Source organism: Mixophyes fleayi, chromosome 5, assembly GCF_038048845.1.
Source record: "Mixophyes fleayi isolate aMixFle1 chromosome 5, aMixFle1.hap1, whole genome shotgun sequence".
NCBI lineage: Eukaryota > Metazoa > Chordata > Amphibia > Anura > Limnodynastidae > Mixophyes > Mixophyes fleayi.
The window spans coordinates 124,038,297-124,062,844 of record NC_134406.1 but is presented as its reverse complement, the minus strand read 5'-3'; the positions used below and the strand labels follow the sequence as shown (position 1 = coordinate 124,062,844).

General features: G+C 42.2%; 1 protein-coding gene across 9 annotated transcripts in view; it reads right to left on the bottom strand.

The window, feature by feature from the left end:
* Positions 1-24,548, bottom strand: part of PTPN3 (protein tyrosine phosphatase non-receptor type 3) — a 607,886-nt gene that overhangs the window by 425,058 nt on the left and 158,280 nt on the right. For 7 of the 9 annotated variants that reach the window (XM_075212795.1, XM_075212800.1, XM_075212794.1 and 4 more), the window contains 2 exons: positions 22,202-22,246; positions 21,458-21,510 (listed from right to left, as the gene is read on the bottom strand). The exons of the other annotated variants lie outside the window; for them this stretch is intronic. In XM_075212795.1, the coding sequence (XP_075068896.1) occupies positions 21,458-21,510; positions 22,202-22,246 (98 nt within the window). The remainder of the gene's footprint in view (positions 1-21,457; positions 21,511-22,201; positions 22,247-24,548) is intronic. 9 annotated transcript variants of the gene reach the window in all.

The window sequence follows — 24,548 nt, the reverse complement described above, 5'->3', positions numbered from 1 at the left end:
TCTTTTAGGAACAGAAATGGACTATGTGGAAGATAAACGGGAGGTCTCTGTCCTCCCTGAGCTCGCCTTAGGACACCTACGTTACGGTTTGACAGGTGTACCACCCCAAACTTCCCACCTGCCACTGTCCTCGGAGCGGATTACAGCGGGAAGTGAACACAGGTTAACCAGATTTACATGGAATCTACAATAATATATATATATATATATATATATATATATATAAAACAGCTTTAGAGGCTTGACATTAAGGACAGCATGCTAGTTATTGAGACTAAGTGTTCACTTCATTGTACTAGTAAAATTGTATGTTAATTAAAAAATACAGCAGTATCATTTGCCCAATGATAAGAATATTTCACAAACAATTTAGGGGAGGACAAATATGTAACTTATTGTTTGGAAAATGAATCACGATAAATTACCTAAATTGTAGACTTTTAAAATGTATAACATTTATTTGCTTGTTTAATTTCCATAAATCAAATCAAAATAATATAAACACATCAATTCCCTTTTCACTCTGACAGATCGTAGCTTTGACTTAACTTGCTTTATTTTTCCCAGGACAGTATTATTTTTTTCCTTGAATATGCTTATTCTTCTACAATTCTGACTTTCGATTGGTACTTACATCCATCTATTCCCAGTAATCTCATTGAAATAATTGTTTTACTTCACTTAGAACATATGTGTTTTTTGTATTGTCACATTCTGGTTAAAAAGAAATGAGAGCCAAAATCTCAACCATTTATAAATATTATTAAAATAATAGTCCTGTCAGAGAAAAGTAATTGTCCCGCTATTTGAGAACATACCATACAACTTTACCCCTTTATATATCTCAAAATCTCATCTCAAAATACACTCCCTCTTGCCCTCTTAGATTTTTTGACTTCGCTTTGCCTCTTCTAACCAACTCTCACTTCGGCCTACAAGGTTTCTCATTTGCTGCTTCCTACTTATGGGATTCCTTACCACGCCCAATCAGACTCTTTCACAGAATTCAAATCTTTAAACATTCTCTGAAAACCCATCTTTTTGTTAGAGCTTGCCCTACTCCCACTTATATTACACTCACTAATGTACCCTAACACGTGTCCCAATCTCTACTCTTACCCATTGAGTATTCATGTTTAACTGCCCCTGTGTCTGTCGCAAGTGCATCTGTCCCTTTGCCCTTTGATGCTTGCTTGTCTATGTGTCAGAGTCTCGGTATGCTTATAACCAGAGAAATATGATACAGTTGTTTTTAATGCCATACATTTTGCAATATGTTTTACATCACTGTGTGCACAGTATGGATAAAGTATAAAAAATCCATTTCTTAATTATTCACAATCCTTCTGGGTAGGCCCATCTTCTCAGCCAGGTTGCATTGTGGAATTTTTATTTACAAGCTTATCTTCTTGTTGGGCTTATAACAGAACATGCTCTAAAATGTCCAAAGGTCATTTATCTATAGAACAGTTAATGTATTTGCACTTGTATTTCTCAAATACAGAAAGAGTACATTCTTATTAAGTATTGTTTCAATTTAGCTGTATGACTTCTACCCAACTGAATGCTGTTTTCTTAGCTTGAATAAGGATTAAGCTGCTTTAAAAGCTGTTGATGAGTAAAGCTGTTGAGGGTTTTGCAAATAAGGGTGAGTAATTTGAACTGAATTCTGGAGCACACCATTGGGTCCAGGGATATGTAAACTGGGGAGGTCTTGAAAAAGACACTGTTGAAAAGTATAGGTGGAGAACCCTGGAATATAATATTGGACCTGTAAGTACAGTATGGAGAAGAGATGAGATAACAAGGCCCTCTCCAGCCAATGTCATCCTATAAAGGACTTGAGTAAAGTAAGTTTGGTCATTTTATTCCATTTTATATTGTAAGTGTTCCATTGTAATTAGAGATGTTGACTGACCCCAGTGTTCTGGTTTTGGATCTGTATTTTTTTTAATTGCTAAAATCACATATGTCTCTTTTTTGGCTCTACATTATTATTACCCTCAATAACACTAATTTTCAGTCAATTCTGACCACCTCACAGGTCACAATATCATTTTCATCAACTTTTGGCCAAAGACTGCAGCGAGCTGGCTGGATACTAAGTGACAGAGCAACTGCACAAACACACGGCAGATCATAGCACATCTAGTAAACATTGACACACAACAGCAGCAGAAAAGAAAAGTCGAGCGAGATGGAAGTGTCCTGGGCACCTCCCACCCACCCATATGTTAAAAGGTTTAACAAACTCACACAGAAACAGGAGGGATACAAGGTACAGTTTAACAAACAAAGTACTTCAGCGACAAGGAGTGCCACTTTTGAGGCTGAAGTGCTTGGTTTTTTTGGGCCCCGACAAAATAAGCTACCAATGGGCTTAAGGCAGGTAAACTAACAGTGCTGTCAAAGAACTGTAAGACTGCAGCGAACTGGCTGGTTACTAAGCCGCAGAGCAATGACAAAAACAGATGGTAGTTTATAGCACATGTAGGAAACATTGTCACAGAGCAGTGGCAGAAAAGAAAAGTGGTACAAGGTGGAATTGTCCCTGGGTCCTCCCACCGAACCCTTATGCCAGACTGACAAAATATGATTGATGGGCAGCAGACTAGAGAAGGTTATAAAGTCAACAATATATTGACATCGACAGCATTATAAGGACAACAATTGAAATTTAGACAGTATTTATTAGGTTGACAATTCAAATGTAGACAGTATTATTCCTAACTCTAACTCTGTCCCTATCCCTATCCCTGTACCTATACCGTCCCTAGGCCTGTTCTTACACATATCCCTATAATACTGTCCACATTTGAATAGTCTAGCTAATCCTACTATAGATCATTTCAATTGGCGAAGTAATAATTCTGTTGACACCTGAATTGTTGACTGTACCACAAGCTGATACACCAAGGCCTAAATGTCAATGAGAGGTTTGAGTAATATTTATAAATCCATGCTTACATTACTTCTGCAAGCAATGCTGTTATTTGTTAATAAAACTGTTGTCTTTATATCGTTAAAAAAAAAATAATAATAATCCTCCACCATTCTTTGAATGTTGATAGTATGATCAGGTGGAGTTACGGCAGCGGTGTCACGAATTTTGGTCAACCAGATCAGATGTCAAAATGTTGTGCCGAGTAATATGCATCATCAATGGCTGTCTTGGGAAAGCTAAGTTTTGCAAAGCACACAACAGTTTATAGCGCATTTAGGTAACATTGGCACACAGTGGTAGCTGAAAGATGTGATTGTCCTTGGGCTCCCACCCACCCTTATAATGGATCTTTAAAAGGACATGCACACTTTAATAAACCAAGCACTTCAGCAACAAGGAGTGACACTTTTGTGGCTGAAGTGCTTGGTTTGTTTGGGCCCCCACAAAACAAGCTAACAATGGGCTTAAGGCACTTAAGCTAACAGTGCTGTTAATGAACTCTACAGTGGCAAGGTGTTGTTGTCGTCATCCTCAGACTCATCCTCACCCTCAGTGTGTACATCATCCTCTCACAATATTGTGGAATTCAAATAATTGGATTAAGTAAGCTAAATTGGTTAATATTGCTTTACTGTGCAATTGCGATAAGTCCGCCACATGTAATGACGCAATCGCACGGATTAATAACACACACATTTACATTCGCACTTACACTTGTAAATAGTACACATTTATTAAGGTTCCAATCCACATTTATTTATTAGCAAAATGTACTAGAGATTATTTATATATAGTTAATATTATAGTAAATGTATTTATGGTTCAGGTCCTCTAAAAGGTAAAGAGTATGGACTCATGTTAAAGCTTATTTCACCAGCATTAACCCAGTTTCAACAGAGAAGCGATCGCATTTAGCGGTCGTAAATTATGAGCAATATGAGAGTAATACTCAAAAGTACTTTGTTTATGGGTCACTTTAAACTGGTTATTCGGCAGGATGACACGTAGGCAACAGTTGGAGTGAGATGCTCCCTCCTTTATGAGAAAATCAAATGAACTGATCTATGACCAGCAGTCTACTGGAACATAGTTAACCATGGACCAATGAAGAATTCACTTAGTGTTATCTGTGTATAATCGTGACATCATCGTTGTTTATGTAAATTCAAGCTGCAAATAAGCTCCCTGGGCCAGTGTTAGCTCTCTCTCTTCCCAACAACAGACAACATGACTGTATCTGACCCTGGGCCCAGGGGAAGTGCATGCGTAATGTATTCGTTTTATACTTTCGTGTTCATTGTAATATCTTTTATGCTTCAGCATGGCTTGCTGTAAATCCTGCTATCTTTTGCTATTAAATCTCTTTGTGCATTGGAACCACAGTAATCGCATTGGACATTGTTATCAGTAGCGACAAAACAAACATTACAATATTAATTCATCCCTGCTGGAATCCACCATTACAGAAGTCTCTGTACTTTGATGTAATTGCCGGTAAAGGTCTTCCTAGCTTTCTAGTGGAAATTGTAGCACGTTTTGATGAACATCATCTTTTCCACATTTTTAGGAAGTAGCCTCCTACGCCGATTGCTGACAAGAATCCCGGCTGTGCTGAAAACTCTTTCTGAGTACACACTAGAGGGTGGGCAGCTAAGGTATTGCAAAACAAATTTATACATGGATCTCCAAATTGCCTTTTTTTTTTTCTGAAGAGATTTTCGGGCTCGGTTTTCCAAAAACCGAGCCCACCCAAACATCACAGATCCGAGTACCGGCTCGGTACTTTCGCGCGCCCTCAGAACTGAAAAGGAGGCAAAACATCATTTTTGCATCAGCGGATCTTGCTAATTTTGGGTTCTATAAGTACTGCCCTCCACGGAGATCCGGCGCCATTTCACAGAGAGACACAGAAGGGGTAGCAGGGTTCTTGGCAGTCTCCAGTGTCATTGCTGAAACTGAAACAGTACGGGTGGCAGTGTTCTGAAAAGTCTCCAGTCACATTGCTCTGTGCCATCAACATGGATTCACATCAGTCCACAGAAGACCAGGAGCATCAAGAAGCTGTTGGCACCAGTCAGGATGATAGCAATCCCTCTACGTCATCTGTTAAAGCCTATGTTAAAGTGCATAGTGTTTTTAAGTCAGGGAAACAAAAATGTATAAACACACTTTTACCTTGATAAAGAAAGAAACACCTGTAATCAAGACAAAGTTAACTGTAGAAAAAAATAATATTTCCAACATGCCATTCTACAGATGTAGTGGCAAGAAAAGAATCAGGCCTTCGCCTTTGTGTAAGAGTGCTAGTTCTGTAACTGTCAGTAAGGCATCTTCTTGTAAGGTCAGTCATGACGATGCAAGACCTTGTCATTCTGACTCAAAAAGTGGTGGTCAAATACTTTTAAGTGTAAAAGCTGAGCTGGAAAAAAACAGTAAGGCATGAGAAGAAACTGTATGTTCAGATTCAGAAATTTTTATGTGTAAAAGCTGAGCTGGAAAAAAACAGTAAGGCAGTAGAAGAAACTGTATGTATTTTAGTCCAGCGCAGTGGAGAATACTTTCCGTGTTGTGCAAGGTGCTGAAACCATTTGAAGTAGTCACCTGTGAAGTGAGTTCAGACGCTGCTAGTTTGAGCTAGGTGATTCCCTTAATTACACTTTTAGAAAAGCTGGTCATGAACTCTCTTCAAATGGCGTAACATGGATGAGGTAGACTCTCCTTAGGGTTTTGTGTCATTTCTGAACATATAGTTTCCTCTACTGCCTTTCTGTTTTTTTCCAGCTCAGCTTTTACACATAACAATTCTTTGGCTCTTTTTTTTGACTCATATTAACAAGTCATGACAGACGATGCCTCACTGACAATTGCAGAACTAGACCTCATACAGAAAGGCGAAGACCTTATTCTTTCTTTGCCACTGCGTGTGTAGAATTGTATGTTGGCAATTTTATTTTTATCTACAGTTAACTTTCCCTTTATTAGCAGCATTTTTATCTTAAACAATGTAAAAGCTTCTTTTTTGGATTTCAGTTTCCCTGACTTAAACCCACTATGCACTTGAGCATAGGCTTTAGTACATGATGCAGAAGGACTAGTAGCATCATGACTGGTGCCAGCAGCTGCTTGGTGCTACTGCTCTTCTGTGGATTGTTCAAAATCCATATCGATGACACAGAGCAATGACACTGGAGACTAGACAGTTAAAAGAACAATGCTACCCCTTCTGTTTCTGTGGGAGCAATGGCACTGTGCAATGTGATTGGAGACTGTAAAGTGACAAGAACACTGTCTGCTACCCCTGTTACTGTGTGCAGGGCTGCCAAGAGAGATTTAGGGCCCGGTACAACAACTTCATGGGGCCCCCCTTATAGTCAAGCACGCTGAAAAAAATTGCGCCTTTTGGTGCAAATTTTTTGATGGGTGTGGTCATACACTTGGGGGCGTGGCAATGCATCATTGGGGCATGGCTAGCAGGTCAAAATCACTAGGCCCTGTATTCGCAGGAGCATGACATATGTCCAAGCACTCCTGACTTTCAGAACATCTAGCACCACAATGTAGTATAGAAAGAATGCAGTGTGTACAGAAAGAGTTCACAGTTTTGGCCTGCACCTGAACACTCAGCAAAATTTGGCAATGTCCCTACTAGAATCCAACATTTCACAGACTCTCCTGCTCTCTCCTACTTGTTCTTCTCACTTTCACCACCTGTGGCTGCAGGTTTCTTTAGTTGCGGCTTGTCTGGATCCTGGAATGCTGGAGGCCCTATTTGGAAAAAATGGCTACATTTAGATAATTGCAGACAAACCCGGCGTTAAATCAATACCACCCAAAATTAATAATTAGGCCTTCCTCCAGCTCCAACATTAAAATGTAGTATTCCCATTTAATAAATAAACCAATTTCCCTCCCTACAAACAGCCCCAGCAATAAATTAATAGTATTTACATTTCAGAAATATACCTATTTCCCGCAACCATCACTGCCATTAAATAATTAATATAGTCACATTTAATAAAGAGACCTCATTCTCCCCAAACTCCCCCCACATTCAATAACCCCCAAACCACCCCATCTTAAATAGTACCCACTATTAACTTGCCCCACCATCGCCCCACAAACAAAATAGCACCCATTAATTAGCCACCACCTACCTCACACACACTACATTGCCACAAGCCCCTGTGCCATCACACACACACTACTGTGTCCATTCATCATCACTATTCTGTGCCTCATTATGATCACACTGCGCCCTCCATGCTGCTTTCCCCCCTTCACCTGGCCCCCCTTCATCACACTATGCTATGCTGCTTCCCCCCCTTTTTCAATCTCACTGTGCCAAGCTGCTCCCCCCTTTTCATTCCTACTGCGCAATGCTGCCCCCCATTTTTCAATCCCATTGTGCCATGCTGCTCCTCCCCCATTTTCAATCCCACTGCGCCATGATGCCCCGTTTTTTATTCCCACTGCACCATGATGCCCCTTCCCATTTTTCATTCCCACTGCACCATGCTGCCCCCCATTTTTCATTCCCACTGCACCATGCTGCCCCCCATTTTTCATTCTCACTGCTCCATGCTGCCCCCCCCGTTTTTCATTCCCACTGCGCATGCTGCTTCCCCCCCGTTTTTCATTCCCACTGTGCCATGCTGCTCCCCCTTTTCAATCCCACTGTGCCATGCTGCTCCCCCCCTTTAAATCCCACTGTGCCATGCTGCTCCCCCCATTTTTCAATCCCACTGCGCAATGCTGCCCCCCATTTTTCAATCCCACTGTACCATGCTGTTCCCCCCATTTTCAATCCCAGTGCGCCATGATGCCCCGTTTTTCATTCCCATTGCGCCATGATGCCCCTCCCCCATTTTTCATTCCCACGGCGCCATGCTGCTCCCCGTTTTTCATTCCCACTGCTCCATGCTGCCCCCCGTTTTTCATTCCCACTGTGCCATGCTGCTTTCCCCCGCTTTTCATTCCCACTGTGCCATGCTGCTCCCCCGTTAATTATTCCCACAGTGCCATGCTGCCCCCCATTTTTCATTCCCACTGCTCCATGCTGCCCCCCGTTTTTCATTCCCACTGTGCCATGCTGCTTACCCCCGTTTTTCATTCCCACTATGCCATGCTGCTCCCCCCGTTTTTCATTCCCACAGTGCCATGCTGTTCCCCCCACACTTTACATTCCCACTGTGCCATGCTGCTTCCCCACTTTTCAATCCCACTGTGCCATGCTGCCGCCCCTCCTTTTCAATCCCACTGTTCCATGCTGCCCCCCCTTCTTTTCAATCCCACTGTGCCATGCTGTTCCCCCCTCCTTTCAATCCCACTGAACGGAGCAGAGAAGGGAGAGAGGAAAGATGCCGGCGCCCGATCACGCGTTTTGTTTTTTTGTTTTTTTTAGCTACCCTGCTGCCCTCACCAACGAACGAACCATACCCCCTTCCCCCAGCCGCAAAAAGAAAAAAATTGGATTAAAAAAAACCCAAAAGTTAAAAAAAAAACGTCGGCGGTGAGGGCCCGGGCCAGGTCCCCTGGCATGCCCTGACCCGGGTAATTAGTACCCGCTCCCCCCCACCCCTCTCGGCAGTTCATGAATGTGTTTACAATGTGACTTGAGACTGGAGAGGGACGGGAACACTGTCTGCTATCCCTGTTTCTGTGTGAGCAATGTGACTGGAGTGTGACAAGAACACTGCTACCTTTGTCTCTGTGTGAGCAATGGCACTTAGTAATGGTACTGGAGACTGCCAAAACTATGCTACCCCTCCTGTGTCTGTTTGAGAAATGGCACCGAATCTCTAGGGAGTAAGGTACTTATAGAATCCAAAATCTGCAAGATCAGACGATGCAACAATGACGTTTTGGTTCAATTTCAGTTCTGAGGACGCGGTAAAGTACCGAGCCGGTTCCGCTCGGTACTCGGTATTGCGAGGTTCGGGGGGGCTTCGTTTTCAGAAAACAGAGCTTGAGCATCCCTAATTGTAATAAGCACATTTTATACATTAAAGGCTAATACACTAGGGCTGTTTTTCACTGTATTTCCCTCTTTTTGAGGAACATGACTTGCAATTTGAACATTTCTGTTTGTGCAAGTGACTTTCATGCTTGCATTTCCATGGATTATTTGTAAGTGTGATTCTATTTTTAAGAAGTGGTCACTGGTTAAATGTGCTAAACATGTTATTCATCTTTGTTTTAGGCACTTGAAAACACAGAGGCATTGGACAAAGAATATCATTGTTGGTTGCAGTTAAATAAATTATGGTTATTTGTATGAAGAGCATAGTCTGCCTTCTAAATACCTTTGTTTATATTGAAGGATTACAGATTGTCATATTCACATAAAACCTTTTTAATCACAATTCTATTTGGGAGGGGTATTCCAAAGAAAACCACAGAAGCATCAAAGGAAAACTACTTGTTTTGGGTTACATATACACATATTCTATAATTTGGATGAAGTAAGTGCATTACATAAAATGATACGGTTTTGTACTTGCTGTCTAGAAAATATATGTTTTCTATTTTCTTGAGCAGTCAAGTGATTGAACAGAGCAATGACTACAGAACATTTTCTACATTATTGTTGTTGAGTACTATCCTGAGAAACACACTGGTTAACACCTGGGAGCCCCTAGGATACAGACATCAGAGTGATTTAAACAGTATACTGTTACAGAATATGATATATTGGACTTTCTTAAACTAAATTAGGCTGTAAGTTCTTAAAGGCACTCAAGCGATTATCTATTATCACACTAGGTTGTCTGCCATTTTGCAAAGATCACTAGAGGCTGGATACCCCCACAATTTAGAAGCTCATTCCCACATTAGTCCCGAGCCTAAAACAGTGAACGCTGATTCTTATATATCCTCAGGAGTGATTACCACTGTTGGAACCATGCAAAGAACTCTTATATACAGACTTTTAGAACACAACATATTCAAGCACCAATACTATGACAGTCAATTGTATATTATAATGTATATTGATTTACTCTTTATGACGGGTTTACTCAGGTTTGGGATGTTGAACTCCAGTTAGGAGACTTTTCAAAACCTTTAAAGAAGGGAAGGTACCAAACAAGGAGAGAAGTCATTTTGTAATTTAGGTGTAATTGAAATTAATGTTTATACTTTACATCAGGTTTCACAGCCTGTAGTAGAAGTACCCCCACGGGTACATCATATAGATTTACAGTGCACCCCATCAGTTAATTTGAAGTCAAAAAGTGCATGGTAGGGAATATTTGGGTTGCCATGGAGTACTTTGAGAAAATGAAATTATTGGTGAAAACAATTTGGTCTTTTTTTTTTTTTCAAACTCCATGGCAGCCCTCATGAATGGGATGCATCCAAGCAACAATTCATCATCATCTATTTATATAGCGCCACTAATTCGGCAGCGCTGTACAGAGAACTCATTCACATCAATCCCTGCCCCATTGGAGCTTACAATCTAAATCCCCTAACATACACACACATAGACCGAGAGAGACTAAAGGCAATTTAATAGCAGCTAATTAACCTACTAGTATGTTTTTGGAGTGTGGGAGCAAACCGGAGCACCTGGGAGGAAACTCACGCAAACACGGGGAGAACATACAAACTCCACACAGATAAGGCCATGGTTGGGAATCAAACTCATGACCCCATTGCTGTGAGGCAGAAGTGCTAACCACTAAGCCACCATGCTGCCCACTAACAATTGAAAGAATCCACCAAATTATCTGCCAACAATTGTGTATCCAGGAACACTCTAAGTGCAAACAAATGTACCTTCAATATACCAAGTTCAAGTCCTTCTGTAAAACCCAGCACCTAAGATATGTTAGCAGCCACAATATTGATAAATCTGGGCATTCTGTAATTCTTTCTTGCTTGTAATAATACTTCCATCGCTTTGAGTAGTTGCTCCTCTAAAGTTAAAGGATCTCTGACATTTTCCACACCACAAGGGAGAAAGTCTCTGGATTTGGTGGCACAATAAAGATTTGATGCTGAAGATCTGGTTACAGAGGTAGAGGCCAAGGCTGTTCTAGGAACATCTATCATGCCACTGCAAACCATGGCCAGAAATGACAGAGTGGAAGAACTGCAATTACCTCTACTGCCTCATGATCTTCTTAATTATGCAATCAATAAAAGCAAAAGTAGAAAACAGATACCCTAGCTTGAAGTCGCAAGGTCATTAAAGCATATATTCCCTCTACTCTGCACTCTCTGTGATGAGACTAGAATCATTCTGTCTTGGTAATTTGAATGGTTGCCATGAGATCTATCTGAAGGACCAAAATCATCTCCACAAACTGTTGAAACACCTCCTCATGTAATGTCCACTCCCCTTGTTGAATTTGATGCTGACTGAGATAATCTGCCACCTTGTTATCCTTGCCGGATACATGAAGGGCCGAGAGAGATTTTTGCCTGCCTCCTGCCTATGATATGATTGTTGATAACTCTTATCATGGTTTTTGCTTTTGGTTCCTCCTTGCTGGTTTATGAATGCCATTACTGTCCAGTTGTCTGAAAAGTTCTTGAGATATTTGCAGCTGAGGAAGCTCTACCCTTGCTCTTAGGATGTTTGCATGTAGTTTTTTCTCTTTTTGCAGCCATGTATCTTGTACTACTTCTGTGTGCAGATAAACATCACAACCTTTGGAGTTTGAATCTGTCATTAACACAGTCCATTCTGGTTCCAAATGAGATACTCTCTTTGCATTTAAGACTGGATCTTGGCACCAGTCGAGAGACTCCTTGGAGCTCTATCTTATAGTCTGATCCAGAGATTCTGGACTGTGATCCCACTGATCAAGTACTACTTGAGATTTCCTCATGTGCCATCTTGCCAACTACTATTTCCTCATGTGCCCTCTTGCCAACTATTTGTCAGGATGATAGTTTTGGGCCTATTTTAAATGTCAAGGAGAAGAAGCAAAATATTTTCTTCTACAATCCAGTGGTAAATGATATAATTTACCTTCTGTGACTTTCTGAATCACAGTATTCAGTGTGTTACCAAACAGAAAAATGCCAATAATAATTGATGTGAGGCATCACTTGATACTTTCTTCTAGAATTGTAGCTTCAAGAGTGGTTGCCAGGAGATGCTTTTCGATAGGCATCAGATATTTCAAGATTTCCATATACTTCAAAAGGTGTTGTCTAAAGCTCTTGTATACTATCCAAGTTTACACACAACTGAGACCTGGTTGTTTTCACCCCTTGACATAACTGAAGCTCTTGTTTTCATACAAAATACGTCTTCATCTAGTAAATCAATAGCTTATATTGTTCTGGGGTGTCACGGGCACTAGGAGTCTTTACCCAGGGATCACCAGGTGATAGGCTTACCAGAGCAGTATAGGTGGTAATATGGTACTCTGGTAGCAGGGTGATCACGGAACAGGAAATAGCAGATGATGAGATGCTCAGGAAAGTCTATGACTAGCAGCACTGGCAATATGGAAGTGGTAATACACGAGGAACTGTATGGACAAAGGACACGTGAAAGTAGTCAGTGGTCTGCGGTAGCAAGTTGTACCACTGCTATAGCGAGGAGGAATGTCCAACAGAAACGAGGGAGTGATGAGAGTCAGCGGTCTGCGGGTAGCAAGTTGTACCGCTGTCTGAGTGAAGGAATGGAATCCAAGTGGAGGTATCCGGGTAGTCAGTGGTCTGCGATAGCAAGTTGTACCACTGCTATGTGAGAGGATAATGGAACAGGTGATACTGGAAACAGGGATCAGTGGTCTGCCTTCAGCAAGTTGTACCACTGAATATATATGTGAGGAGGTGCACGGGGAGAAACTGCAACACAAGATATACACGGGCACCTTGACTTTGAACCACAGTAATATGCACAATATTAATGTATAGATAACTGAGCAATACTGCCAATATAGAAAAGTCTCTTGAAGTAGTCCAGCATAAGTTAACACAGTCAATGATGGCAATAGACTCAGCGGATAGCACACTCCAGAGGAGAACCAACACAGTCCAGCAAGGTATGCAATACACAGCACAGTCAATGAGAAGCAGGCATACCGTGGTTCAGGAGAAGGCAGTCAGACAGGAGTGCAGAGATACCTGAACGGCAGGAGGCCGGCAGGATGCGAAGTCCCTGGATGGGTGAAGCGGTGGTCTAGTAGGTGCAGCGCACAGGTAGGTAGACCAGCAGGGAAACACAGGAAAGCGTGGAGAGCGGATCAGCAGTAGATGAATAAGTCGCGCTGAGGAGTAGTAACAGCGGGTCTCTGCGGGAACACGGAGGTAGCCAATAGCAACCAGCAGGTGCAGTAACGATGGGACACAGGAGAGCAGAGTTGAACTGGAACTGTTGATCACGGAGAATAGCGGGTAGCACCATAGGCAGTAGACTCAGGGAAACACGGGAGAGTTGACAAGAACTGAAGACTGAAGCGCCCAGAGGCAGCGGATAGGAATCAGCCAAACAGTCACAATGAAACACAAACGGGTTGCAGGTTGAAGACTGTAGTGCACGGAGGCAGCGGATAGGAATCAGCAGCAGTCACGATGATGAAACACAGACGAGTTGCAGGTTGAAGACTGTAGTGCACAGAGGCAGCGGATAAGAATCAGCAGCAGTCACGATGATGAAACACAGACGAGTTGCAGGATGAAGACTGTAGTGCACGGAGGCAGCGGATAGGAATCAGCTGGCAGTCACAATCAGGAACAGGTGAATGGAAGTGAATAGGAGACTGAAGTGCACGGAGGCAGCGGATAGGAATCAGCTAACAGTCCCAATAATACATAGTAGAGTTGAAGTGGTTAGAAGACTGTAGTGCACGGAGGCAGCGGATAGGAATCAGCTCACAGTCACGATGATATAGTTGATGGTAGAAGTGGTATGGGAACCACAGGAGTAGAAGTGGTTTGGAAACCACAGAGGTAGAAGTGGTTTGGAAACCACAGGAATCAGCAGGGCTGAATAACGAGGAAACACAGGAACACCTTCAGAGACTCATAGGGAATGAGACTCCAAGATCAGGCAACGTGGTGTTGACCACAGGTGCTTAATATAGGGAGGTTGCCTGATCTGCCAATTAAGTTAAAGGAACATACACTGAAGGTTTGGAAAGGGCTGCGCATGCGCAGACCCTCAGGATGGAGGACGGCCACGGTTCCTAAATGTCCGGGAAGAAGCACTCACAGTCCGGTGAGTGACAGTACCCCCCCTTTTAAAGGTGGGCACAGAACGCCTGGAACCGGGCTTGTCCGGATTTTTGGAATAAAACTTCTTCAGAAGGGCAGGAGCATTAAGATCTTCAGCTTTGATCCATGAACGCTCTTCAGGACCAAAGCCCTTCCAATGAACGAGGAAACGGAGGACTCCTCGCGAAATTTTTGCATCCAATACCTCAGTAATCTCGAAATCCTCCTCCTGATGAACTTGAACTGGCTGCGGTGCTGAGGGAGGAGTCGAGAAACGGTTGATGATGAGAGGTTTGAGCAAGGACACATGGAAGGCATTGGAAATCCGAAGATTCTTAGGAAGAAGAAGTTTAACACATACTGGATTGATAACTTGAATGATCCTATATGGACCAATAAAACGAGGGGCGAATTTCATAGATGGAACCTTCAAACGAATATTTTTGGTAGATAACCAGACACGATCTCCAATTTTTAGTGGTGGAATAGCCCGCCTCTTCTTATCTGCGAAAGACTTATATTTGTTAGATGTCTTCTTTAAACAGGTTTTGACCTGAGACCAGATATTTTTGAAGGTCTGACAAGCAGTCTCCACAGCAGGAACTTGGGTGGGCGGGAGGGCAGGAAATTCCGGAAAAGACGGATGGTGACCGTAGACCACAAAGAATGGAGTTTTGGATGATGACTCATGGTACATGTTGTTATGGGCGAATTCAGCCCAAGGGAGCAATTCTACCCAGTTGTCTTGGTTGGCTGAAGAGAACATCCTAATAAAAGTCTCAAGATCTTGATTGACTCGTTCCGTTTGTCCGTTAGATTGCGGATGGTAAGACGATGAGAGTGCTAATCGTATGCCCAAGGTTTTACAAAGGGCCCGCCAGAATCTGGAAACGAATTGTACTCCTCTATCTGACACAATCTCAGACGGACATCCATGGATGCGGAAGATTTCTTTAATGAAATGTTCAGCCAGAGTAGACGAGGATGGTAAACCGGACAGAGGGACGACATGAGCCATCTTCGAAAATCTGTCTACCACTACCCAAATAGTATTGTGATTCTTACTTGGTGGCAAATCAGTAACGAAATCCATACTAATATGGGTCCAAGGCTTGGACGGAATGGGTAGTGGTCGCAGCAACCCTGCTGGAGTTCTGCGGGAGGATTTGAACTGAGAACATAAATCACAGGAAGCAATAAACTCTTTGACGTCTCTCCTCATTGAAGGCCACCAGTAACTACGAGAGAGAATCTCAAAGGTCTTATGTTCACCGGCGTGTCCAGAAAAACGAGAGGCATGGAACCACGAAAGGATTTTCCTCCTCAGAGTAGGAGGCACGAGGGTCTTCCCAAATGGTAGCATTTTGGTGGATGACGCAGCCAGAGAAATACATTTGGGGTCTAGAATAGCATGGTTGGGAACCTCTTCTACATCAGAGGACGTCACAAAAGCTCGAGATAGAGCGTCAGCTTTCTTGTTCTTAGCAGCTGGTTTGAAGGTTATAATTAATTCAAAACGGGAAAAGAAAAGAGACCATCTTGCTTGACGAGGGTTCAAGCATTGAGCAGATTGCAAATATGACAAGTTCTTATGATCCGTGAAGATCGTCACAGGATGGCGAGCTCCTTCCAACAAGTATCTCCATTCCTCTAATGCAGCTTTGATGGCCAGCAACTCCTTGTCCCCGATAGTATAGTTTTTCTCTGCGGGCAGAAGACCCCGAGAGTAGAAGGCACAAGGATGTAATTTTTGTTGCTCCGAGCGTTGGGAGAGAATAGCTCCTAAGCCCACATTAGAGGCATCTACTTCTAGGAAGAAGGGGAGTGTCACATCAGGTTGTCGCAGAATGGGCGCAGACGAGAAGGACTCTTTGAGGATTTGAAAGGCTTGGAGAGCCTCAGATGACCATTGCTTAGTATTAGCCCCTTTCCGAGTTAAGGCCACAATGGGAGATGCAATGGATGAGAAGTCTTGAATGAAGCGTCTATAGTAATTGGCAAAACCTAAAAAACGCTGGATGGCACGAAGAGTAGTTGGCTGAGGCCAATGTAGTACAGCATTTACTTTGTCTGGATCCATCTTCAGGCCAACTCCGGAAACTATATACCCCAAGAATGGAATCTGGGGTAACTCGAATGAACATTTTTCCAATTTACAGAACAATGAGTTTTTCCGTAGTCTGGAGAGGACCTCTGCCACATGTTGGTGATGAGAAGGCAGGTCCTGTGAGAAGATCAATATGTCGTCCAGGTAGACAACGACACATACATATAATAAGTCCCGAAAGATCTCATTGATGAAACCCTGGAAAACCGCGGGGGCATTACACAGCCCGAAGGGCATTACTAAATATTCGTAATGCCCATCTCTGGTGTTAAACGCGGTCTTCCATTCGTCACCGGAACGGATTCTAATTAAATTGTAGGCACCACGAAGATCCAACTTAGTAAATATCCGAGCTCCCTTGATGCGATCAAATAGCTCAGTGATCAGCGGAATGGGATACCGATTCTTGATAGTAATGGCGTTGAGTCCACGAAAATCTATACAAGGGCGTAATGATCCATCCTTCTTTTTGACGAAGAAGAACCCAGCTCCAGCGGGAGAGGTGGAAGGTCGAATGAACCCACGCTGGAGATTCTCCTGTATGTACTCAGATGTGGCTTGAGTTTCAGGTAACGAGAGAGGATAGACCCGACCCCTGGGAGGAGTCTTGCCAGGTAGAAGGTCGATCGGACAATCCCAAGAACGATGAGGAGGAAGACGTTCAGACTGAGCTTTATCAAACACATCGGCAAATGAAGCATACTGAGGAGGGAGTCCCGGGGAGGACGATGAGATGGAAGATTGCTGTACTTTAAGAGGAATAACTTGAGAGAGACAACGATGGTGACATTCAGGCCCCCAAGACGTAACTTGAGGGGTGCGCCAGTCAATCTGGGGAGAGTGACATTGAAGCCATGGAAGGCCTAAGACAATCGGACTTGTCGTAACAGGAAGAATTAAAAACGAAATTTCTTCATGGTGTAGTACACCAATCTGAAGGGTTACTGGAGACGTACTCTGGGTGATGAGACCATTGATGAGACGTGATCCATCTATAGCCGTCACAGTAATGGGTGTTTTTAAAGTGATCACTGGTAGGGACCATTGATTCACTAGTGATTTAGAAATGAAATTTCCTGCTGCTCCGGAATCAATCAATGCCTGTGACTCAAAGGATTTGGTAGCAAAGGAAATCGTAACATCGAAAGCGCAGACTTTAGATTTCATAGACAATGGAGAGGACTCCAGGGACCCTAACTTCACCTCTCCAGAACTAGTTAGGGCCTGGCATTTCCCGATTTCTTAGGGCAAGAACTGAGCATATGTGTGGAATCAGCACAATAGATACAGAGTCTATTCTTTACTCTTCGTTTCCTCTCTTCTAAAGATAATTTGGAACGTCCTATCTCCATGGGAATCACAGAAGGTGAAACTGGACGAAATTGAGGGTTTAAACGAAGAGGTGCTTTAGCAGAAGTTGTTTTCTCAGATTCTCTTTCACGAAATCTCATGTCTACACGATGGCAAAGAGAGATCAAATCTTCTAGTGACGAAGGAAGCTCTTGGGTAGTCAGTGCATCTTTAATTTTATCGGAGAGCCCCTGCCAGAAGGCGGCAACTAATGCTTCAGTGTTCCACTGAAGTTCAGAGGCTAAGATCCTAAATTGAATGACATACTGTCCTACTGTATGGGAGCCTTGTCGCAAACGAAGAATGCTGGAAGCAGCGGAGGTCACACGACCTGGTTCATCGAACACACTTCGGAACGTGGAAATGAATTTGGCACTATCTTGTAGAATTGGATCGTTTCTTTCCCACAGAGGGGAGGCCCAAGCCAGGGCTTGTCCAGAAAACAATGAGATAAGATAGGCCACTCTGGAACGATGGGTAGAAAAATTTTGAGGTTGGAGTTCAAAATGGACTGAACATTGGTTAAGGAAACCTCTACAAGTTTTGGGGTCCCCGTCATATTTTGACGGAGTAGGCAGGTGAAGCGTAGGAGCTGTAGACACCTGGGATGGCACTGGGGAAACGGAGGAAAGCACAGGAGCTTCAATACTAGCTGTAACAGTCTGTCCAGATGTTCCTTGGGAGTTTAACGATTGGTAACATTGAAGTAACAGCTGTTGGCGAGCATCCTGTTGCTCCACACGGCTGACCAGATGCTGCAGCATCTCTTTAGCAGTAGGTTCCGTATCTGGGTCTATCATGGCCTGATCTTACTGTCACGGGCACTAGGAGTCTTTACCCAGGGATCACCAGGTGATAGGCTTACCAGAGCAGTATAGGTGGTAATATGGTACTCTGGTAGCAGGGTGATCACGGAACAGGAAATAGCAGATGATGAGATGCTCAGGAAAGTCTATGACTAGCAGCACTGGCAATATGGAAGTGGTAATACACGAGGAACTGTATGGACAAAGGACACGTGAAAGTAGTCAGTGGTCTGCGGTAGCAAGTTGTACCACTGCTATAGCGAGGAGGAATGTCCAACAGAAACGAGGGAGTGATGAGAGTCAGCGGTCTGCGGGTAGCAAGTTGTACCGCTGTCTGAGTGAAGGAATGGAATCCAAGTGGAGGTATCCGGGTAGTCAGTGGTCTGCGATAGCAAGTTGTACCACTGCTATGTGAGAGGATAATGGAACAGGTGATACTGGAAACAGGGATCAGTGGTCTGCCTTCAGCAAGTTGTACCACTGAATATATATGTGAGGAGGTGCACGGGGAGAAACTGCAACACAAGATATACACGGGCACCTTGACTTTGAACCACAGTAATATGCACAATATTAATGTATAGATAACTGAGCAATACTGCCAATATAGAAAAGTCTCTTGAAGTAGTCCAGCATAAGTTAACACAGTCAATGATGGCAATAGACTCAGCGGATAGCACACTCCAGAGGAGAACCAACACAGTCCAGCAAGGTATGCAATACACAGCACAGTCAATGAGAAGCAGGCATACCGTGGTTCAGGAGAAGGCAGTCAGACAGGAGTGCAGAGATACCTGAACGGCAGGAGGCCGGCAGGATGCGAAGTCCCTGGATGGGTGAAGCGGTGGTCTAGTAGGTGCAGCGCACAGGTAGGTAGACCAGCAGGGAAACACAGGAAAGCGTGGAGAGCGGATCAGCAGTAGATGAATAAGTCGCGCTGAGGAGTAGTAACAGCGGGTCTCTGCGGGAACACGGAGGTAGCCAATAGCAACCAGCAGGTGCAGTAACGATGGGACACAGGAGAGCAGAGTTGAACTGGAACTGTTGATCACGGAGAATAGCGGGTAGCACCATAGGCAGTAGACTCAGGGAAACACGGGAGAGTTGACAAGAACTGAAGACTGAAGCGCCCAGAGGCAGCGGATAGGAATCAGCCAAACAGTCACAATGAAACACAAACGGGTTGCAGGTTGAAGACTGTAGTGCACGGAGGCAGCGGATAGGAATCAGCAGCAGTCACGATGATGAAACACAGACGAGTTGCAGGTTGAAGACTGTAGTGCACAGAGGCAGCGGATAAGAATCAGCAGCAGTCACGATGATGAAACACAGACGAGTTGCAGGATGAAGACTGTAGTGCACGGAGGCAGCGGATAGGAATCAGCTGGCAGTCACAATCAGGAACAGGTGAATGGAAGTGAATAGGAGACTGAAGTGCACGGAGGCAGCGGATAGGAATCAGCTAACAGTCCCAATAATACATAGTAGAGTTGAAGTGGTTAGAAGACTGTAGTGCACGGAGGCAGCGGATAGGAATCAGCTCACAGTCACGATGATATAGTTGATGGTAGAAGTGGTATGGGAACCACAGGAGTAGAAGTGGTTTGGAAACCACAGAGGTAGAAGTGGTTTGGAAACCACAGGAATCAGCAGGGCTGAATAACGAGGAAACACAGGAACACCTTCAGAGACTCATAGGGAATGAGACTCCAAGATCAGGCAACGTGGTGTTGACCACAGGTGCTTAATATAGGGAGGTTGCCTGATCTGCCAATTAAGTTAAAGGAACATACACTGAAGGTTTGGAAAGGGCTGCGCATGCGCAGACCCTCAGGATGGAGGACGGCCACGGTTCCTAAATGTCCGGGAAGAAGCACTCACAGTCCGGTGAGTGACATGGGGTTTGCACTGAATTTTCACCATGAGGAATATAGTCCAGACATAAAGCCTCTTTACAAGCATTAGACAAGCCCTTATCACATCTTCCACAAATGTGGATGTCTTGCTAATCTTCTTCCCTTCTACATGCTCTGAAAGAGTACTGACCGAGAGAAGAAAACAAACTAAACTATCTAATCCCATAAGAAAACATCCCTAGCTAGGGGCTTACATAGAACGGGTATCTTTTGGCTCTTTTGGGGGTTGGTTCTAGATCCATGTTGCAGGCTTTGTACTCAGCGATGCACTCCCCATTATGTGTGTAAGTACATGACCCAGGAACTGGGACCCTCCATAATTGCACAGGAACATAGGTATATACATACAAAAAATAAAAAAAACTTCACTACACTTACCCTTACATTACTCAGCTTTGAAGAGACAGGAGAAAGACAATGAGGCAAGGAGGTGTCGCACTATATACCTTTCGGAAGAGTGAACTTTTGTTCCTGTCTCTTCTCAGCTGATTAGAGATTAACCTATTTGTAATGACTGCCATAGAAACCAAGGAGGAAATACCAGTTGTTAATATGTTCCATTTATTACTTACATGTACAACAAAATATAAGGGTATTATTTTAAATGTAAAAACATAAATAGTTGCTTAGCAAACACACACACACACACATTTGGGGGTACTTGAAATAAATTGGTACACGATGTGAGGTACTTGCTAAACATGAGAAGTATACAAGTTCTGCAGTACATGAACTTTTAATTGCACTGCAAAATATCATTGCTGTATACTTATATCCTTTGCATTTCTTGAAATTAGTATGAAACCACAATACTGAAAAACAGAATGCATTGCAGTAATATGCTTTGCAGAAAAAGATAAGTGTGTAGCGTGTTGGAACATATTTAAAAATGTGTCCTGAGCAGGGCTGTTAAGTTTTTCTCTATGTATATGATTAGTCTGTAATGTGTATTGTCTTATGAAAAGTAAGCATGATGAAAAATGTGCATGTCTGAATATATGCAAAAAACAATATTTAGGAAAAAAGTTTTAAGTAAGCTTTAAGTTTAACTTTAGGGAAACACTGATGACAGTTAATTACAGAAATGTGGAAAAAAAAGATCCCAAAGGAGCAGATATCATACCTATAGTCAAATATTGAATGGAAAATTACTTACATTGTACAGCATATGATGCAAGAACAACAGCTGAATTCAGTGGGCAGGCTATCCTAGAACAGGATACACAAGATTAACTATTACTATAAGTGTGGAGATACTCTGTTGATAAAGCAAACAAAATTACCTCTACACGGAAAAAAAAGAAATGGTGGATACCACAATACCAAACACTAATTGAAAAATATTTAATTGTGTACAGTGTGCAAAATAGTACAAATATCAAGGTCTTAAGCCATCCAGAAAGAAAAGTCCTTATAATAATATAAACCAAAAAATAACTAAATTGACATGCCCACAATCAGTGCACAACAAGGTTATTTCCAGAAAACATAATTTAACAACCAAACGCCACCATTCAGGAGAGGTTCATGAGTGATGCATCATCCACAAATATGCAAACCATTTTTTCTTTTTATGTTATATCCTACATTTATTACCATTTCCATTGCTGTATACAAATAAGAAAGAAAACAATGCATACTGTAAATTCAAATACATCCATTATTTTCTAGTGAAACAAATAGCAGATTATACTAGTAGTCTTTAAAAATCAGTAAAGAATCCAGAGACTACAAATGCACTGGCTATAGTTCCAAGTGTATAATGTGATGTTTACATGTTTCTACTTTCCTATATGAAAGTGTGCATGAAAAATCAATGTTTACGCTTTAGAAAAAGGTTAGAAGAATGCCAATATACAAAACATTCAAATAAGGTGTTGCATTACGGAGCATATCTTACCTTTCCTCTAAAACGTCATTTTTCAATTGCAAGAAATATAAGTGCCTGACAGACAAAAGATAGTTAACAAATAGTAATAAGACACAAATGAATAGAGTAAAGTAACAACACATACGATTTAAATAAATAAACCAATTTAAATGTAAACCAAAATATTTATAATTTATCAAAACCAATATATTTTACCAAAACGAATATATTTTTGAACTTTCTATATAAATGTAATTATACTGTACATTTCTAGATACTAATGAATCTCTGTTTATAATTCAAATGCAGCACTGCATTAAATTAATACAAGGAGAAAGCAAAATATTAGAAATAGATGAAAACAAAGTTTGGTAGCACTTTTCAGACAGCATTTGATTTCATGAAATATGTAATTTTTTATATACTTAAATGCATCTTAAATGCCACAGCAAGACTGCACTTCCTCTCTCACCGTTTCAAATCTGATACACCACTACACTGGCTCCATATGCAGGGGAGTGCTGGCAAACTTCAGTCTGGGGGGCAGGACTCAACACAGCATCCTATTTTAAAGGGAAAAAAATGCAGGTGGCCCAGTGATCCAGCCCAAGGTAGCCCACTATGGGACCGGCTCGGCCCAGACTGCCCCTGTCCATATGTCCTCAAGAATCCAATTCAGATAACTAATTTTTACCTACAAAACACTCAACAACACCCCTTCATACATCTCAAATATCATTTCAAAACACTCTCCCTCTCGTCCGCTTAGATCTACCTCTGACCTGTGCCTCACCTTGTCTCTGGTAACCACCTGATTCCTTCTCCCATGCTAGAGACAGGAAAAGACATAGGGCAAGTAGAGAAGCTGCCGTTTTATATACCATCTGGGGGCGTTTTCTAACTTGTCTTACCTAAACTGGAAAGCAGCACGATGGTTAGCACTTCTGCCTCACAGCACTGGGGTCATAAATTAAATTCCCTACCATGGCTTTATTTGTGTGGGTTTCCTGTGGGTGCTCCGGTTTTATCCCACACTCCAAAAACATACAGGTAGGTTAATTGGCTGCTATCAAAATGTGTGTGAATGTGTGTGTGTGTGTGTGTGAGAGTGTGTTAAGGAATTTAGACTGTAAGCCCGAATGGGGCAGGGACTGATGCGAGCGAGTTCTCTGTACAGCACTGCGTAATTAGTGGCGCTATATAAATAAATGATGGTGAGCATAACTATTGCAATGGCTGCTATGTAGCTTTAAAAATGAAAAACTATTTTGGTTTTACTCTCTAACCACTGTAACTCTGTACAGCATAATCCTTTACTCAGGTGTGCATTTTATGTTGTCATTCATCATTGTTCACTTTAAAGCTTTGCTCTTTCTTGTGAAAGCTATGAAAACAAGTCCCCCATCTACCCAAAATTTCAAGAGATATGGCAATCACACCTTTCTCAAGACACAAACTCTAGATCCTGATATTTTGCACACAATTCATAAGAATATGAGATATACCTAAGGCTAGGTACACACTGGAGCGTTTTCGTCCAATAATCGAGCAAATCAGACGACATACAACCGTTCGGACGGAAGTCGGGTTAATGTGTATAGAGACACGATGGTCAAAAGTCGTGCCAAATTGTCGATTGTCAGCTCATTTTGTTGGTCACACTGTTTAATATTTTCCAACCAATCCACCAAATGATCATGTAGTGTGTATAATTTTCCCATCGATCCACGAGCAAGTGCCAATAATTCCTTGAGCTGTGGCTCCTTTAGGGGTGTGTGTATGTTAATTTCTGATGCCTGTGCCAGTCCCACGTGGTGTGAAGCCTGTTCATCACTTATTTGGTAATTAGGTGCTTCTAGTAGTTGTCTTTTGCATTAATGCGTATAGCATATGTCTGCCAGTTTCATTATAAACCTTTGTCAGTGTAGTTTTATAAAAAAAAACAAAGTTTTATTTATATGTGTATTGCTTATGTCTGACTCCTTAATTATAGCTATGTGTCACTTGATTGTACACTCAATACACAATAATAAAAAGGTTAAATATGTGTATTACATTTGTCTGCCTGCATAATTACATTTTTGTATATAACACGTTTTTGTGTTTCTTATAGATGTGTATTTTATATATGTCTGGTTGCATATTAGTACACCTGTGTAAATTGTTCTGCATCTTGCTTTTGTGTTCTGTAAAACCCTTTAAATGTACATTTGAGATGTTTTATATTCAAACCTTTATTTACTTGTTAATGCATAAATTTGTAAAACACACAGAATAAACCACACATTGTACATCAAACAGATTTATTGTTGAATTATGCTTCAAAACAAAACATCACACTCCCTTCCCGCTCACTGCGATCGTCCAACGATCGTCG